The 20223-nt window shown below is 41.4% G+C and overlaps 1 protein-coding gene across 2 annotated transcripts in view; it reads left to right on the top strand.

Annotated features, from left to right (window-relative positions):
• The window catches only part of RALBP1 (ralA binding protein 1), a 45491-nt gene that overhangs the window by 23773 nt on the left and 1495 nt on the right, over positions 1-20223 (top strand). For both annotated transcript variants that reach the window (XM_081252228.1, XM_081252227.1), the window contains exons 3-9: positions 1392-1850; positions 5275-5624; positions 7023-7184; positions 8178-8309; positions 13733-13840; positions 19007-19128; positions 19369-19492. In XM_081252228.1, the coding sequence (XP_081108354.1) occupies positions 1392-1850; positions 5275-5624; positions 7023-7184; positions 8178-8309; positions 13733-13840; positions 19007-19128; positions 19369-19492 (1457 nt within the window). The remainder of the gene's footprint in view (positions 1-1391; positions 1851-5274; positions 5625-7022; positions 7185-8177; positions 8310-13732; positions 13841-19006; positions 19129-19368; positions 19493-20223) is intronic.

Below are 20223 nucleotides of genomic sequence, written 5' to 3'. Positions count from 1 at the left end.
GTGCTAATTACTTATTGTACAAGGCTTTGGAAATAGAGCCTTATCAGCATCCTAGAAATTGCCTGTTGCCCCTTCAGAGGGAATGCCCAGCACATCTGGACACTGCCTGATTTTGGACTTTTGTACATGGAAGTAGGTTTCCTTTTGTGGGTAGTTTCTTTTGCCCAGTGTTATGTTTGTTAGATTCATCCGTGTTATTCCATATGGCAGTAATTTGTTCATTTTTATTGCTGGATTTTGCACTAATATACTAGAATTTATTTTTCCATTCTACTGTTATTGGTCATTTGGGTTGTCTTCAGTGTGTGTTATGAATCGTGCTTCTGTGAACGTCATTGTTCAAGTTTATGCATTTCTGTTGTGTATGTGCCTGGGAGTGGAATTGCTCACAGGCCGTGCTCATTTCAGTATCTGTAGATCCTGCAAAACAATTTCCAGAGTGGCTGTACCAGTTGACACTCCCACCAGTGGTGTCTGAGAACTCCAGTTGCTTTCTGTCATGGTATTATGCCCTTAAGACTTTTGCCATTTTGGTTGGTGTGGGGTTTGTGGTATCGGTACTTTAATTAGAGGGAAATGTATGCAATACCTTTCATTTTTGTTATAAAATAGCTTGTGAGGTAGTTGGCTAAAGAAAAGGAGAGTTTTAGATGTTAAAAAAAAAAAAAAAAGGACAGTGAAACCAAACAAGGATAACTCTAATATTGATACTAAGCAGTTATCAGTGTGAAACCAGGGCTTCTGACGCAGGGAAGTGGCCACCATCCCAAGATTAGGGAGTTTCCTGGTTCTGTTCTCCCCATATGAGGCTTCAGTCCCAGCTGCCATCTGCAGAAAGAACTTAACAGCTGGACACAGGAGAGCAAAGTGTGATGGGGATGACGGGAGCGTCTGAACAGTAGTGCATTTCGTGTCATGACTGGAGATTGCTTCACATTATAGGAACCAAATACGAAGAAACCTAAGCTAAGTAGAGTGTAAGTTAGAGGGCCTTATTCAGCTGATGAAAGAATGCTGTGCATTATATAGGGATTCTCTCCATTAGCCCTCTGTGTAGATAATACATAAATTAAGATAATAAATGATTATTTATAATAATTTGGTTTGCAGAAATTCCAATTGCATGTGTGTATAAAATAAAACCAGTTGCAAGGGTAACTGGCTCTCTGCTCGTCGCCCTCTTGTGGTCAGGAGACGTCACGGCAACGCCTCATTTTAGCTGGGAAGCTGTTGAACGAATTGCTGAGAGTACCAAGAGGGCTTGGCCATGGCATGAAAAGCTAGGTAGCTAGGGCCAGGTGGCACTTCTTTGTCCTGTTTTCAGACATTGAAAATGGACAGTTTGACATTCAGCAGACATCTGACTCATGCTCCCTGCATTTCTTTGGCAGCTGAAGGCTATGCCGCCTTTCAGGAAGATAGCTCTGGAGATGAAGCCGAAAGTCCTTCCAAAATGAAGAGGTCCAAGGGGATCCATGTTTTCAAGAAGCCCAGCTTCTCTAAAAAGAAAGAGAAGGATTTTAAAATAAAAGAGAAACCCAAAGAGGAAAAACACAAAGAAGAAAAACACAAAGAGGAAAAACATAAAGAGAAAAAGTCAAAAGACTTGACAGCAGCTGACGTGGTTAAACAGTGGAAGGAAAAGAAGAAAAAGAAGAAGCCAATTCAGGAGCCAGAGCTGCCTCAGATAGATGTCCCGAATCTCAGACCCATCTTTGGGATTCCTCTGGCTGATGCAGTGGAGAGGACCATGATGTACGATGGTGTTCGGCTGCCGGCCGTCTTCCGGGAGTGTGTGGATTATGTGGAGAAGCATGGCATGAAGTGTGAAGGCATCTACAGAGTGTCAGGTATGGGGCTTGTGCCACATGTACTGGTTTATAAAGATTAGCTTCACTTCCACTTTTCAAAGGAAGGGAACAATACTCACTTGTGAGGAAAATTGTGACACAGGTCCTAAACCTCATCCATTTCCTTGATCCTTCCAGTTGAACAAAGACCCCCATGCTCTGTGTGTGTGTGGGGGGGGCGGGGGTGCCCCTCACCTGGGTGCCTCCGTGAGGCTGGGCATTGGAGGGTGGTCAGCAGGGAGGAAGGACATCTGGGTTTAGGATGCTTCTTGGCCACAAGACACAGTTACTGACAGTCGTTTAAGTATTTCCTGAGTTCAGCTGAGGGATGCACTATGTTCTTGCTAAATGTTTAGGTCCCAGATGTGGATACCTCTGTGTCCAGGTGCGGCTCTTAGGTGCATTAGTGAAGTTGAGGTTCCATTTCTCTATGTTCCGTGTGTATGAAAACTTACATTTCATACTGGCAGGAAAGTAATTCATATTGGGTGTCTAAAATCAAGGAAAATGCATGCTGTCTAAAGTAGAAGACTCTGTTTCCTACAGAGCAGGGTGGCTTCGTGTTGGTGTGGGATGCAAGTCCTGACCTGTGTGGCATCCGTGCTGTTGTCATCATGTTCCCGTGGTTCAGTGTCTTGGTCCTGGACCTTGAGGCTATAACATTCACTGTTGCTCATGCATATTTCATGATGAGTTAAATCATACACATTTAGAATAAAGAGACTAGATTTAGTTTTTCCATTTAATTGGTTCATGCACATTTCTAGAAGGTGGATTTGATATTTAAGCTTTGTTAAGAAAGGGCCAACATGTTTGATCATTGGGGAGACCTTTACATAATCCCACAGATAACATGTTATCATTTAAGAGTGTTTTGGCTAAAATGCTACTATTTTATAGAAAATAAGATAAATGAATTAGGCACTGAATTTGAATTTATAAGTCCTTAGTTACATAAAAATAAACATATTTAAATGAATTTGAAACTTGCCTTTTAAGAAAAATTTATGATGGATTTTTAAAGATCTACACAGTACTAACATAGCTGCTTCTCTCACGTGATTTTGATAGGTGTGAAGAAATTTTGTTTTACGTGAAAGTTTCTCTGAAGAGTTCCTACAGCTTTGTTCAAAGGATTCTTTTGTCTTTGACCTTTTTTTTTTTTTTTTTTTTTTTGGCGGTATGTGGGCCTCTCACTGTTGTGGCCTCTCCTGTTGTGGAGCACAGGCTCCGGACGCGCAGGCTCAGCAGCCATGGCTCATGGGCCCAGCCGCTCTGCAGCATGTGGGATCTTCCTGGACCGGGGCACGAACGCGTGTCCCCTGCATCGGCAGGCGGACTCTCAACCACTGCGCCACCAGGGAAGCCCAATCTTTGACCTATTTTTGATGTTTGCATTCTTTTGGAGTCAGAGGTGTGGGACTCCTTCTCTGAATTCACGTGTCACAGTGTTCAAACTGAGCTGCTCCCCTGGTTGTTGGCTCCTTAGAGGCCAAGCTGCTGCTTTGATCAATTTTGTATTTATTTTTGAAGCTCTGGCAAAATGCTGCATTCAGCACTCTGGACTACAGAGTTTATGGCTGTGACTTTTCTTTTTGAATGCTAACAGTATTGTTTTCTGGTGGAGAACTCTGATTCTCACTTATCCATATATAAGTTCCAGTTTTAAAGCTAATCTGTGATTTTGCGTATGCTCTTTCTGTACCTGGAAATTTGTGCACTTTTCACTTGTGCAATTTTCTGGGCAGGCACTGTTGGGGGAAATTTACAAATCTATAAAATGTATGTGAGAGAGAGAGGAGGTCTTCGTCAAGAATTTCAATTAAAATTACCACACACCATGTTTTACTCATAAAAGTAAAAAAAAAAAAGGAATTATTTTCTAACTTTTCCACCTCAAAATAAAGATTACACAAAAATAAGATTCATATTATTATCTCCTATTTGGAGTTGTTGACTTCATTTTGTCAGTGCTAGATTAAGTTACTGATTTATTGTGATGGCATTAAAAGGTTTTCACATAAGGAATGTCAGAGCCCAGATGTAAGCACTATTGATTGTAAAATGCTGCTCAGACTAGGTGACACTCGAGTGTTTGTGTTCACCATTACAATCTGTCTGCCTTAGTTTGTGGCTTGTTTCCAATAATTGGCCTCAAGTTTTTTTTAAATTGAAGTATAGTTGATGTACAAAATTACGTAAGTTTCAGGGATACAGCATAGTGATTCAGTATTTTTAAAGGTTATACTCCATTTATAGTTGTAAAATATTGGCTATATTCCCTGTGCTGTACAATATATTCTTGTAGCTTATTTATTTTATACATGGTAGTTTGTACCTCTTAATCCCCTACCCCTCACTTGCCCCTCACCCCTCCCCTTTCCCCTCTGGTAATCACTAGTTTGTCCTCTGTATCTGTGAGTCTGTTTCTTTTTTGTTATATTCAAAATATAGTTTGTTTTATTTGTTTAGATTCTACACATGAAGTATTTTGTCTTTCTCTGACTTATTTCACATAGCGTAACACCCTCTAGGTCCATCCATGCTGTTGCAAATGGCAGGATTTCATTCTTTTTTATAGCTGAATAGTATTCTGTTGTGTTGGCCTAAAGTTTTAAGTATTGAAAACAACAGAAAGCTACCTTGTGTTCTCATGAGCCATCAGCGTCACTGAATTATGTCACTTAAATGCACATTGGACTAAAAATCTAAAATACTTAGTGTCTGAAAAACATTTGTGTGTGTTTCTGTCCAGTAAGAAAAGCAAAACAATTCAATTTTAGTAACCCAAAATTTCACTTTTCTTTTATTCTAACCCTGTTTCAGATTAAGAAAACATGTAAAGAACTTAAACTTAGAAATTAGATGGGTATTATGTAATGAATAATTATCAAAGAGTTTGTTTAGATAGTGAACTCACCTTTTGCATTTATGATACAATTTTCACTTACAAAAGAGTAGTCACCCACAACTTTTTGTAACGTGCTTGTATGTACTGAGTTGTATTTTATGTTGTCAGTCTTGTGACTAGTTAGGAAAAGCAGTTGGCCGCTCATGTAGAACAAGGCATATGCTTGGATTGTAGTTTAATTTTTGCCTGAATTTTTACCTACCTATCTTTAAATAAAAAACAGTTTTTTTCCCTGAATCGATTGGCATATTTGCTTGATGTTTCTGTGGTTACTCTGACTTTTGTTTTGAGTATTGAGTTTGTCCATTATCATTTAGCTTTTGGTTAAATTCATCCTCTAAGTGTAGTCTTTTATCTGCTTTAATGGAGGAATTGTATGAACCGTGTGCAGATTAACGCTTCATGTGGTCAGGATGGCCCTTCTCTGATCTCCCCCAGGGGTAGGCACACTGGGGAAAAAAGCTGTGTGTTTGATTTTTTTTTTTTTTCTCTTTTGAATTCGAATATTCTAAGGAATTAAATCCAAGGTGGATGAGCTGAAAGCAGCCTATGACGGAGAGGAGTCTCCAAACTTGGAAGAGTATGAGCCTAACACTGTAGCCAGTTTGCTGAAGCAATACCTGCGGGACCTGCCCGAGAACCTGCTGACCAAGGAGCTGCTGCCCCGCTTTGAAGAGGCTTGTGGGCGGAGCTCGGAGGGCGAGAAGGTGCAGGAGTTCCAGCACCTGCTGGAGGAGCTGCCCGAGTGTAACCGTCTGCTGGTCTCCTGGCTGATCGTGCACATGGACCACGTTATCGCCAAGGAGCTGGAAACAAAAATGAACATCCAGAACATTTCTATAGTGCTCAGCCCGACTGTCCAGGTACACGGCCAGCCCTGGGGATGCAGGGAGGGTTTCCTGTTGCTGAGTCACATACCAAGCAGTGAACCAGGAACGGTGGGTAAGGGGTTAGCCTGAATGTTGGCCTTTTTCTTTCACAGTGTGGACAGTGTTGGCATGTAAGGTAATGAGCATGTTGGCCTTTTAGCTGTGGCTGTGAAATTTGAATATTGTCCAGCCTTTGGTGTGGTTTGTGAGCAGTTCCTGATGACAGTGACCTGTCCTTAGTGGAAGAGGAACCCGAGGTTCCTGCAGTTACAGTTCATCTGCAGTGTTTCAAGGATTTCAGTTACTTCATCAAATAGCATTACTGCTTAGTCATATCACACACACATACAGACTCAGGCTCAAGGGGGCCTAACGTTATTCATTTGGTCAGGGGTTTGACCTGAGGACTTCATGAAGAGGTGTAGATACAGTATTTTACAGAATCTTAATCTGAGGAGGCATTTCAGAGAGGTGGGTGGTGTGTTATTGGTGTCTCTTTACAACATATATTCCTGGCCTTCGTTTTCTGCTGCTCACTTGGTGCTTGCGTAGAGCATGTGTTTTCCTTTAATTGGAGTTACTGATATTTCACTCAGGCCAAAAACAAAGGGCAAAACATGAGATGGGGTTATAGTTTTTATTTTAAGCCTTTTTGGCCAATATACCAGGTTATTATCGGTCACTGTTATAACACACCGTTACATATAAGAGTGTACTTTCTTTCACTGAAGATTCCTTCATTGCTTGTTGATTATATTTTGGAAGCAAAATGTTTCTCAAATTTCATATTAGTCAAGTTTTCAGAATTTGGTAAATATTACATTGTTACTTAATATAACAGTAGTAGGGGTGTAGGTATCACAGAAGATTCAGGTGTGTTATCAGAATAAGTGTTAGGTAGGAAATAATTTCTTTTATTAGCTTTTTAGCCAGCCTAACTTCCTGGTCTCTTAGCATTGGAGCATCTATTTAAACACGGGCTCTGGAGTCTGCCCAGAAGCATTCGTCTCTGGAGCCCCCGCTACCACACTCAGCCCAGCTCTGCAGCTGCAGGCTCCTTTGTTCCTTAGTAGATCCAGTTGCATGTGTTAAAATATATCACAGTAACTTGAAAATAAAGAACATAAGATTAAAAAAATCAGTTAATGTTATGGTGCTAAAACAGAACAGATTGATGATCATTGGCCTCTGCATCCATTTCTTGGCTTTTTCCCCGCAGTTCCTCATAGTGCTGAGTCCATACTTTCTCATTCTCTTCTTTAAATTGGCCACTAATTAGCAAAACGTGTCTAGTCCCTACTGAGGATGCACTTAGGCAACAGACACAAATGAAATGAAATGATAATTTTAATATTTTTCTTGCAAATCTTTTCTTTTTTTTTTTTTTTTTAGATTAGCAATCGTGTCCTATATGTGTTTTTCACACACGTGCAAGAGCTTTTCGGAAATGTGACACTGAAGCAAGTGACGAAACCTCTGCGATGGTCTAACATGGCCACGATGCCCACACTGCCTGAGACCCAGGAGAGCATCAAGGAGGAGATAAGAAGACAGGTGCGTGCAGCCCCCCTCCCGGCCCCCAGAGCCAGCCCTCGCTCTGACCCTGTGGGAGACTGCAGTGCTGAGGACGATGGCCTCCTGTTCCTTGAACACTTCCTGTGTGTCTGGAGCTGTGTCAGGCACACTCTTCATGGCACACTGAAGCCAGAACTTCCCATCTGGCACTGTGTCCTGCCAGTTGGCGGCAGAACATCGTAGTGGACAGAGCACAGGTTTGGGAGTCAGAAGACCTGGCTTAAACTCTTGCTCCGCTCCTAATTAGGCACGTTGCTTCACCTCCTGAAGCCTCGGGGGTTGCATGTAAAACTGAGTCCTCTCTAGGTTTGATTGAAGATAACCTTAAATTAAATAATGTGTTAAAGACGTTCACCATGGTGCCAGGTATGTTGTAAGCAGTCCAAAAATGTTAGCTTATCTGGACAAGGCTGCTTTATTGGCCTTATTGTACAGATAAGAATAATGAAATTTGGAGAAGTTAAATAACTTATGCTGTGTCACCTGATGACTAAGCTGAAGAGCCAGGATTTGACCCCAAATCCTTTGTTTTCCCACTGTGCTACTGAAACAGTGCCATTTGGTTGTGTGTGTTTGGCAAGCTCAATAAGAAATTCAAGGCTAAGACGTTTACTTACATTTGATAATTATTACATCTTTTGTTTGCATACAAGTTATCAAATCCCTGCTTGCCTTTCTTCCCTTTTGTCTGCTCTGAGCTCCCGTTTCTTAGTAGTTGATGTGTTGGAGGAAGGGATGTGAATGGACTACTGGGAAACATTGTAAATTGATGGATTAGAGCCCAATGCTCAGGCAGAAAAAATAAAGATGATTTTTCAGTCATAGCCTTGAAAAAACAATTCGTGCATTATGTCATTTTTTTAATGATAATTGAAAAGTAGTTGATTCTGCATTTTTAGAAATTGCATGTGGTTTTATTTTAAGATGACAAGACATGGAATCCTTTACAGTGTGTGGTGTGTTACTTTCTAGGAGTTTCTTTTGAACTGTTTACATCGAGATCTTCAGGGTGGGATAAAGGATTTATCTAAAGAGGAAAGATTATGGGAAGTACAAAGAATTTTGACAGCCCTCAAAAGAAAACTGAGAGAAGCTAAAAGACAAGTGAGTAAATTTATTATTTTGGCACATCATGTTTATAATGAAATGTAAAAAGAGTGCACTGGAATCTTTTATATAGCATTTTAAGTTATTTTTTTAAAGTACGACCCAATTTATATTGGGTTGGCTGAAAAGTTCGGGTTTTTGTTTGGAAAAAAAAAAGCTGAACGACCTTTTTTTTTTTTTTTTTTTTTTGCTGTACGTGGGCCTCTCACTGTTGTGGCCCCTCCCGTTGCGGAGCACAGGCTCCGGACGTGCAGGCTCAGCGGCCATGGCTCACGGGCCGAGGCGCTCCGCGGCATGTGGGATCTTCCCGGACCGGGGCACGAACCCGTGTCCCCTGCATCGGCAGGCAGACTCTCAACCACTGTGCCACCAGGGAAGCCCTGAACGACCTTTTTGGCCAACCCAGTGTAAATACCTTTTGAGGGAAAGTTCCCTTATGGGAGATTTGTTCACATGTTCCTACTTCTGGATTATTGATCCTTCAGCTTGGTATCAGGGAAATGCTTCATTTAATTTAGAAAGTTGAGTTTTTTAATTAAACAGACTGTTTGGCTAAAAGATGTTTTGTCATTTCCTGCTTGGTTGTACCTGTGAACAGGTTTCCAGGCGTGAGAAGCAGTCAGATGGTGATATGTTTCAAAGACTGCAGGGGAGTTTGAGGGCTTTGAGTCAGCTCTTTAGAAACACATGGAGGTACCGAAGATCAGGAGGGGCTTTCTTTACCTGGTAACAGGCAGGGTGGCGTGTGTCTCATGATGAGCTTGGGGTTCGTGAGCCAGACTGTTGGTCTCTCTCTAGTTTAGTGTGTGTTGCTTGGCGCTGGGACTCTGAGTTTCCCAGCCACGCCAAGGCTGAGGTCCTAAATCTCTGGACCCTCTTACAACCCATGGGCAGATTCAATGCCAGGGTCCAAAGAGCACTTCCAAGGAACATGAGTTAGCATTTGTCGGAGTGGGACAGCATGGTCCATGGTGGGTCGCAGTTGTGGTTTTGCTAAAAGACAAGACAACCCATGTTGCTTCGAGGGCAGCAGTTTGCACTTATGTGGGGATAGCTTTGTCAGGAAGGAAGCTGTGATGGAGTTTCTACACCTGCACTCTAGGACTAGCAGACGCCCTCTGCGTATTTTTCTTCCTTTTTCCCCACTTGCCAGATTATCTATCTTTTGCTTCCAGTGCCTGTTTTTAATTAATTAATTATTCCCTTCATGATTCGGCCTGGAATCAGGTTTTAGTGACAGACCAACCAGTCCTCCTCTGGTCACTGTCCACCATGTGGCATTGCCCATCAGCCTTTAATGAAGGGTCTCTGACCCAGGACAGGCTCACGTGGGCTCGGCTTCCTTTCTCTTGTTCCTGCATCTCTCTTGGATAAAGGAATTGTGACATAGCAAACCAGAGCCAATATAGAAAGGGATGGATTACCTCTACTTTGCCAGTTTCTTGATGCTATCTTTTTTTTTTTTTTTTTTGCGGTACGCGGGCCTCTCAGTGTTGTGGCCTCTCCTGTTGCGGAGCACGGGCTCCGGACGCGCAGGCTCAGCGGCCATGGCTCACGGGCCCAGCCGCTCGCCGGCATGTGGGATCTTCCCGGACTGGGCCACGAACCCACGTCCCCTGCATCGGCAGGCGGACTCTCAACCACTGCGCCACCAGGGAAGCCCGATGCTATCTTTTCATGTCTGCTTGTTAATTCACAAAGTGCTCCAAAGGTTCCATCAAGTTGATTTAAACTTTGAGGAATAAATGACTTTTAAGGATAGAAGAATATAACTCATTATATTAACAGACTAAAAATAAGAAACCACAAGATCGTGTCAGTAGATGCAGAGAAAGCATTTGGCAGAATTTGACACTTAACTTGTGACAGAAACTCGCAGTCACTGCCTTTCAGCCCGATAAAGGGCACTTACAGAAAAAATCTCTGATTTACGTTGTACTTAATGGTGAAAGTCTGAATGCTTTCCTCTAAGATTGGGTATACAAGCAAGGATTTCTGCTTTTACCACTTCTATTCAACATTGTACTGGAGGTCGTTCTAGCCAGTGCACTAAAACAAGAAAAAAAGGCATACAGATTGGAGAGAAATCAGTCTTTATACGTAGATGATGTTATTGTCTCTATATAAAATCCTAAGGAATCTGTACAAAATCGAATAAGTGACTTTAGCGACACTGTAGCATACAGGATCAGATGTACAAGTCTACTGTATTTCTGTATATTCGCAATGAACTATTGGATAGTGAACCTAAAAAAAAGACATAAATTAAAAATATATTTATATCTCAATATTGTTAAGATGTTAGGTTTTTCCAAATTGATCTGTGGATTCAATTCCATTCAAAATCTAAACAGGTGATTTTGGTAGAAATTAACAAGCTCTTCTAAAATCTGTGTGGAAATACAAATGACCTAGAATAGCCTAAACAGTTTTGAAAAAGGACAACATTGGAGGGCTCACACTACCTGATACTAAGACTTACTGTAAAGCTATAGTAATCAAGACAGTCGATATTGGATAAGGATAGATATATAGAAAAGAAAGTCCAGAAATAGACCAACACATGTGTGGGCAGTTAATTTTCAACAAAGATGCGAAGACAATTGACTAGGGAAGGATTTTCTTTTCAACAAATGGTGCTGGAACAATTGGATATTTATATGCAAAAAAAAAAAAAAAAAAAGAACCTGACTTTTTCCCTCTTTCCACACAACATATACAAAAATTAGCTCCAAATGAATCATACACTAAGACCTAAAAAAACTTCCAGAAGTAAACAGAGGAGAAGATCTTACTGACTTTGGCTGAGGCAGTGATTTTTTTTTAAATTTTATTGCAGTATGGTTGATTTACAGTGTTGTGTTAATTTCTGCTGTACAGCAAAGTACCTCAGTTATATGTATATATATTCTTTATATATATATATATATTTTTTATATATATTCTTTTTCATATTCTTTTCCATATGGTTTTTCACAGGATATTGAATATAGTTCCCTGTGCTATACAGTAGGACCCTGTTGTTTATCCATCCTATATATATACTAGTTTGCATCGGCTAATCCCAAACTCCTAATCCATCATCCCTCTCCTACCCCTCTCCCCCTTGACAACCACATGTCTGTGAGTCTGTTTCAGTTTCGTAGATAAGTTTATTTGAGTCATGTTTTAGATTCCACATATAAGTGATACATATGGTATTTGTCTTTCTCTTTCTGACTTACTTCACTTAGTATGATAATCTCTAGGTCTATCCACGTAGCTGCAAATGGCTTTTTTTTATGGCTGAGTAATATTCCTTTATATATATACCACATCATCTTTATCCATCTGTCAGTGGACATTTAGGTAGTTTCCATGTCTTGGCTATTGTGAATAGTGCTGCTGTGAACATAGGGGTGTATGTATCTTTTCAAATTATAGTTCTGTCTGGATATATGCCCAGGAATGGGATTGCTGGATCATATGGCAACTCTATTTTTCAGTGTTTAGAGGAACCTGCACCAATTTACATTCCCACCAACAGTGTAGGAGGGTTCCCTTCTCTCCACACCTTCTCCAACATTTATTATTTGTAGGCTTTTTAATGATGGCCATTCTGACCAGTGTGAGGTGGTACCTCATTGTAGTTTTAATTTGCATTTCTCTAATAATTAGCGATGATGATTTCATCTTTTCATGTGCCTGTTGGCCATCTGTATTTCTTCCTTGGAGAAATGTCTATTTAGGTCTTCTGCCCTTTTTTTTTTTTTTTTTTTTTTTTTTGGTGGTACGCGGGCCTCTCACTGTTGTGGCCTCTCCCGTTGCGGAGCACAGGCTCCGGACGCGCAGGGTCAGCGGCCATGGCTCACGGGCCCAGCCACTCAGCGGCATGTGGGATCTTCCCGGACCGGGGCACAAACCCGTGTCCCCTGCATCGGCAGGCGGACTCTCAACCACTGCACCACCAGGGAAGCCCTTCTGCCCATTTTTGATTGGGTTTTTTGTTTTTTTTGTTACTGAGTTGTATGAGCTGTTTGAATGATTTCTTAAATAGGACACAAGGTCCTTGAACTATGAAAGAAAAATTTGGTAAATTACATTTCATCAAAACATGCTCTTCAAAAGATATTAAGAAGATGAATATGCAAGCCAGAGACTTTGACAAAATAGTTGCAAAAAACACACACTTGATAAAGGACTTGAACTAGTATGTATAAAAAACTCTTAAACCAATTTTTTTTAAACTTTATTTTTTTAGAACGGTTTTAGGTTCATAGCAGAATTGAGGGAAAGGTACAGAGAGTTCCCATATACCCCTTCCCCCCTCATGCTTAGCCTCCCTCATTATCAGCATCTCCTGCCAGAGTGGTACATTTGTTACAATAACAATTCAATTTTAAAAAGGCAAAAATTTGAACAGGCACTTTACTGAAGATTATATATGGATGGTAAATGAGCACATGTGAAAATGCTGAACATCATTAGTCATTAAGGAAATACAACTTAAAATCACGAGATACTACTACACACCAACCAGAATGACTAAAATTAAAAATACCAAGTGCTGACAAGAATGTGGAGCAGGTGGAACTCTCCTGTATTGCTCTTGGTTCAATCATTTTGGAAAACAGTTGGCATTTTCTTTTAAAGTTAAGCATGAGGTTACCATCTGACCCAGCAATCCCACTCCTAGGTATTTACCTAACAGAAGAAGGCACAGACCCACACAAAGCAAATGCACAGTGTTCATAACAGGTCTTGTTAAAATTGCTCAAAACTAGAAAGGACCGAAATGTCCATCAGCTGGTGGGTGAATGGATGAACAAATTGGAGTACATTCACATCATGGCATATTACTCGGTAAACTACTGATACAAACGACAAAATAGATGAATCAAAATTAGCAATGTGCCAGATAAAAAAGACTACTTACTGATTAATTCAGTTTATATGAAACATAAGAAAAGACAAAACCAGAGCAGTGGAAAGCAGGTTAGTGGTTGCCAGGGGCAGCAGATGGTGCAAGAGCCCAAGGGCACTTCGTGGTGATGGAGATGTTCAGTGTCGTGATTGTGATGGTGGTTACTTGACTGTATGTATACAGTTGTCAAAACCACTTGAACTGTATGCTTAAAATCAACCCCCTCCAAAAAAAAAAGTATTACAGAAGGTAATTTATGTGGGAGGGTTCCAGAAATGCTGAGCACATTAAAATTGAACATTTTTCTTCCAGTGCAGCCACAGACTGAGATCCACACATTATTTCCAAAGCCCAGTTAGCAGATGCCCATATGTCCAGATGGTTCAGCTGGCTGTGTCACTCTTATTTTTTCAGTTCTAGGAGGTGAGAAGGAAACTTCTGGACTGGTGATGGTGTGAATTTGTTGAATGTGTTAACAGTAGGCTGACCAGTGCTTTTCATTTCTCTCACTTGACAGGAGTGTGAAACCAAGATTGCACAAGAGATAGCCAGTCTTTCAAAGGAGGATGTTTCCAAAGAAGAAATGAATGAAAATGAAGAAGTCATAAATATTCTTCTTGCCCAGGTAAGCTAAACTCTTTTTCTCTATTTTGTAAGATTCTTTTTTAAAAAATAAAAATTGTATATATTTAAGGTGTACAACATGATTTGATACACCTCTACATAGTGAAATGATTACTGCAATCAAGCTAATTAACATTATCCTCTCACACAGTTACCTTTCTTTTGTGATGAGAGCACCTGAAGTCTACTCTCGTAGTATATTTCCAGTATTCAGTACAGTATCATTAACTCTCATCATCATCATTAGATCTCTAGACTTAGTCATTCAACATTAAGTGCAACTTGGTATTTTTTGACCAATACCTCCCTATTTTCCCCACCCTCCAGCCCTTGGTAACCACTGTTCGACACTCTGCTTCTGTGAACTCAACTTTTTCTTAGATTCCACAAATGAGTGAGATCATACAGTATTTGTCTTTTTCTGTCTGGCCTAGTTCACTTAGCCTAATGTCCTCCAGGTTGATCTATGCTGTATTAAATGGCAGGATTGCCTTATGTCTGATTAATATTCATGGTGTGTGTATTTATATGTATGTGTTTACATTTTATTTTTTAAATATTTATTTGTGTTTTTGGCTGTGTCGGGTCTTAGTTTTGGCACGTGGGATCTTTCATTGCGGCGCTTGGGCTGTTCGCTTCGTTGCAGTGCGTGCACGGGCTTCTCTCTAGTTATGGCGCATGGGCTTAGTTGCCCTGTGGCATGTGGGATCTTAGTTCCCCAACCAGGGATCAAACCGGCATCCCCAACATTGCGAGACGGATTCTTAACCACTGGACCACCAGGGAAGTCCCTATATGTTTTTTATATATATATATATGTGTGTGTGTGTGTGTGTGTGTGTGTGTGTGTGTGTGTGTGTGTGTGTGTGTGTGTGTGTGTGTGTGTGTGTGTGTGTGTGTGTGTGTGTGTGTGTGTGTGTGTGTGTGTGTGTGTGTGTGTGTGTGTGTGTGTGTGTGTGTGTGTACATGTGTATTATAAATATATATATATCACATCCTTATTCATTGATCCATTGACCATTTGGTGGTTTTCATATTTTGACTATTGTGAATAATGCTGCAGTGAACATGGGGGTGCAGATATTTCTTCATTATCCTGTTTTCATTTACTTTGGGTATATATCCAGAAGTGGGATTGCTAGATCATGTGATAGTTCTATTTTGTATTTTTTGAGGAACCTCCATACTGTTTTCCATAGTGGCTGCATCAGTTTACCTTCCTACTAAAACAGAACAAGGGTTTCCTTGCTCCACATCCTCGCCAGCATTTGTTATCTTTTGTTTTTTGATAAAAGCCATTCTGACAGGTGGAAGGTGTTATCTCATTGTGGTTTTGATTTGCTTTTCCCTGATGATCAGTGACACTGGGCATCTTTTCATATATCTGGCCATTTGTATGTCTTCTTTTGAGAAATGTTTATTTAGGTCCTTTGCCCATTTTTTAATTGGGTTGTTTGTTTTCTTACTGTTGAGTTGTTTGAGTTCTTTATATGTACGTTAACTCCTTATCAGATGTAGGGTTTGCAAATATTTTCTCTCATTCCATAGGTTGTCTCTTCACTCCTTTGTTTCCTTTGCTATGTGGAAGCTTTCTAGTTTGATGCAGTCCCATTTGTCTATTGTATATTTGTGCTTTTGGGGTCATATCTAAAAAATTATTGCTCAGACTCAATGCCAAGAAACTTTCTCCCTGTTTTCTTCTAATAGTTTTATGGTTTCAGGTCTTATATTTAAGTTTTTACTCCATTTTGAGGTGATTACTGTGTATGGAGTGAGATAAGGTAAGGGTTCATTTTCACTCTTTTGCATGTGGAAAACCGGTTTCTCAACACCATTTATTAAAGAGCCTGTCCTTTCTCCATTGTGTAGGAGCATCCTTGTCAAAGATCAGTTGACCACAACTGTGTGGATTTATTTCTGGACTCGGTTCTGCCCCATTGGTGTATATGTCTGTTTTTTATGCCAGTACCACACTGTTTTGATTGTAGGATGATGCCTCTAACTTTGTTCATCTCGTTTAAGATTGCTTTGGCTAAAAAAAAGGGGGAGAGAGAGATTGCTTTGGCTATTTATTACAGTCTTTTGTGGTTCTGTGTGAATTATAGGATTGTTTTTTCTATTTCTGTGAGAAACTCCATTGGAATTTTGATAGAGATTCCAATGAATCTGTAGCTCACTTTGGTAGCATGGAAATTTTAACATTATTTCCTCCAATCCATGAACATGGGATATCTAAATTTATTGCCTTTTTTTAATGCTATTGTAAATGGAATTGTTTTCTTAATTTCTTTTTCAGATGGTTGTTAGCATATAGAAAAGCAACTGATTTTTGTATGTTGATTTTGTATTCTGCAACTTTATTAAATTTATTAGTTCTGACACTTATTTGGTGGAATCTTTAGGGTTTTCTGTGTATAAGATCATGTCATCTGCAAACAGTCAATTTTAATTCTTTACAGTTTAGATACCTTTTATGTCTTGTTTAATTACTCTGGCTAGGACTTCAGTACTATATTGAACAGAATGGGCATCTTGTCTTTTTTCTGATCTTAGAAGAAATGCTTTCAGCCTTTCACTGGGGTATAATGTTATTTGTGGGCCTGTCATATGAGCATATCATGTCACTGTGTATGTTCCTTCTATACTCACTTTGTTGAGAGTTTTTATTATGAAAGGATGTTGAATCTTGTCAAATGCTTTTTTGAATCTTCTGTGATAATACAATTTTTATCCCTCATTTTGTTAATGTGGTGTATCACATTATTGGTTTGTGTTATGTTGAACCATCCTTGTATCCCAGAGATAAATCCCACCTGACCATGGTGTATGATCTTTTTAATGTATTGTTGAATTTGGTTTGTTAGCATGTTTTTTGAGGACTTTTGCATGTGTGTGCATCAGGGATAGTGGCCTCATTCTTTTCTTGTGGTGTCTGTAATCTGGCTGTGGCACGAGGGTGATGTTGGCCTCGTAAAATGTGTTTGGGAGTGTTCCTGCCTCTTCAATTTTCCAGAAGAGCTTGAGAAGGATTGGTGTTAATTCTTAAATGTTCGTTAGAATTCACCCATGAAGCTATCTGGTTCTGCTCTTTTCTTGGTTGTGAGGTTTTTGACTACTGGGTCAATCTTTTTACTCGTTATTGGTCTGTTCAGATTTTCTATTTCTTCATGATTCAGTCTTGGTGGGTTTTAATGCCTCTAAGAACTTACCCAGGAAGAAATGGCAAACAGAGGGAATCAAAACAACAACAAAAACTTACCCATTTTTTCTAGGTTATCTAGTTTGTTGGCATCATAGTAGTATCTTATTCTTTGTATTTCTGTGGTATCAGTTGTAATGTTTCCTCTTTCATTTATAATTTTATTTAAGTCCCCTCTAAATCTAGGTAAAGGTTTGTCAATTTTGTTTATCTTCTAAAAAACCAATTCTTCATTTCATTGACCTTTGGTATTGCTTTTCTCGTCTCCATTTATTTTTGCTCTGATTTTAGTATTTTCTTCTTTTTGCTAATTTTAGGTTTAGTTTGTTCTTTCTCTAGTTCCTTGAGGTATATACACTGTTTGAAATCTTTTTTCTTAGTGTAGGCATTTGGCACTATAAACTTCCCTCTCCAAACTGCTCTTTCTGCGTCCCTTAAGTTTTGGTATGTTGTGCTTCCATTTGCATTTGCCTCAAGATAATATTTGATTTCTTCTTTGACCCATTGGTTGTTCAGGAGTGTGTTGCCAGACTGCTGATGGTCATTTTATATTATAATTTGAGAAGCTCAACTACAGAGGTATGAATCTTTTAACCAAACTTATAAGAAGATTTAGAGGTTTTAGAGGGGTTTACTTGTTGTATTTGGCCCTACCTTTATGTGGTGTTTGCGTAAATGTTCAGCTGGAGGAAGAAACCAGCTTTTGTACTGGGTGATTGCTTCTTACTGGAAACTGTTCTAGATGTTTTATTTCATCTCATTTCACTCACACACAGGTCTTGAGTTATAGGTATTTCTCCTAATTTACAAATTAGTGTAGTTGTTCCATATTAATGAGATTGGACTTCAGTATTTTAAAATTTGTTCTTCCTGATGTCACAAAGTTTGAGATCCTTGAAATGTAACAGATTTTAGCTGATAGTTGTTGCTAATAACACCTTTTAGATATTTTATTCCTTGCAGGTGAAAGTTTAATTGCTGGAGATGAATTGTTTGATTATTCATTAATCGATTTGGCAAACAGCTCTTGAGTATCTACTGTATTCCAGGCGTTTGGAAACACCTGGGGAATATGTATATCACATCTCCGAGAGAGACTCTTTATGCACATGGGAGGCTTTGGGTAGCTGACTTTGGAACTTGACCCTAGCATCTTTCACGTTTGATCACAGGTTCTTATCCTCTCACTACCTGTTAGTTTGGAAAAAAATGCTGTAGACCTTTGCTGCCTCCAGCTCATTTCTGTAGCTTTCCATCTCTGTTACCTCCTAAGTTTTGTCTGCTTTGGTTCTTTTCAGTAGGTTGAAAGGGCTAGCTAGATCTTGGGCAGATAGGGATTTATCCCCTTAGGTGAGCTAATCAGTTTTAGAAATGCATATTCTGTTAAAGGAGAATATTTACTGTTTTTTAAATATTCTCTCTGGGGACATGGGTTGTGGAGGATGGTGGCTTGTGGTGAGGAAAAAAGATTTCTTCTGTGAACATCTTTCCATCACTACATCTACTTTCAGGTGATGCTGATACCAGCTGCTCATCTCCTGGGTCCTTCTTTCCTAGTGACACTGTCAAAGCCCACCATGGCCCTAAAATAGATTCTCTCGGTGGGTAGGTGTTCAGAAAGGACTGGGAAGCAAAAACACACGGAGTCACTTGAACTTTGCTTTGTGCCCAGTGTGCTGGCGGCATGCAGAGCCTTTGCAAAAGAAGGATTCCTAAGTGGCGTTTTATGTCTGGAGAAAAATCTAGTCATTGCTCCCAAACAACTTAGTCTACCTTTTCTCAAAGAAGCCTTTTCTTGACATTAGGGAAATGGGGTATTTTTTGGGTGTGCAGTACAACAAGCTTTCCCATAACTTGTGTGTTTGTTAGTGTATGGGGCGAAACAATTCAGGGTGACAGGATACCCCAAAAGAGTGAAATTTCCTAGACTCAGACTCTTCAAGGTGTTCACCAGTGGTCATTATTTAGGAGAATGAGATCCTGACTGAACAGGAGGAGCTCCTGGCCATGGAGCAGTTCCTGCGCCGACAGATCGCCTCAGAGAAAGAAGAGATGGAACGCCTCCGAGCGGAGATCGCCGAGATCCAGAGGTGAGGGAGAGCCGTGGGCTGGTTTCCAGGGATGCCGACTGCCGCATGAGCACAGGTGGCCAGCGCTCAGCCTTCCGTGCGGAGGCGTCAGAGTGACCCTTCAGTTTCTTCTTTATTAAGTCTTAAGGACGGTGCGGTATCGAGTGCAGCCACGGAAAGCTGGTCAGTCTAGAGGCAGACGACGGGCCTGTCTCTGCTGGCCGGTAACGCACTTCCCACCCTGTCCCCGCCCCTGCGCAGCCGCCAGCAGCACGGCCGCAGCGAGACCGAGGAGTACTCATCGGAGAGTGAGAGTGAGAGCGAGGACGAGGACGAGCTGCAGCTCATCCTGCAGGACCTGCAGCGGCAGAACGAGGAGCTGGAGGTGGGCGCAGGGGACCCGAGGCTGCACTGAGGTTGCGGCAAGCGCGGGGCTCCCGGCAGATGTGTTCTGCTTGTCCTCAGTGACCGACGGGCAGGCCGAGGAGGGGGGACTTCGGGGCGTGTCCCCCCCGGGAGCGCGCAGGGCGTACACGGCGCGGGGAGCCGGCAGCACGCTGACCAGAGTCTCCCTTCTCGCCCTCCCCTCCTCACAGAGGAGCCCGAGGGCCGTGGGCGGCTTCCCCTCCCTCAGGCAGGTGCCGGGACAGACCAGCAATTCCACACCGGATCCCAGCTCGGGAGTCCTCTCCCCAGAGCCGCGGGCCGAGGCCAGGGGGCTGTGGGAGATGGGCCAGCTGGCAGCACCTTGTCCTGCTCAGCATTTTACAGAGCATACGAACATGCTGAGTAGGAAAACGGTCCTCCAGAACTTCAGCGCTTGGGCTGTAGGTCAGGCTGCTGCAATGAAGGGAACAGCCCCCAGTCTGAACAAGGGCGGCTGCCCCCCGGGTCGGCACAGGGCCGCTCGGAGTGGGCAGGAAAGGAAGGGATGGGCCCCGGGAAGGGCGCCGAGCAAGCGGGGCTGAGCAGCCGCCCCTGCAGGAGGAGGGAGGTCTGCGGGGTGGGGGCGTCACCTGGACTTCGCTGACTGAGGGCGGGTAGCTCCGGTGTGGCGCCAGGTTGCTGTGGTCAGCGGGAGTTGTCGTCCTGCAGCCTTCTTGCTGACATGAGCAC

This window comes from Mesoplodon bidens (assembly GCF_964165515.1).
Source record: "Mesoplodon bidens genome assembly, chromosome: 13".
NCBI classification, from domain to species: domain Eukaryota; kingdom Metazoa; phylum Chordata; class Mammalia; order Artiodactyla; family Ziphiidae; genus Mesoplodon; species Mesoplodon bidens.
This window is presented reverse-complemented; position numbering and strand designations above follow the sequence as displayed.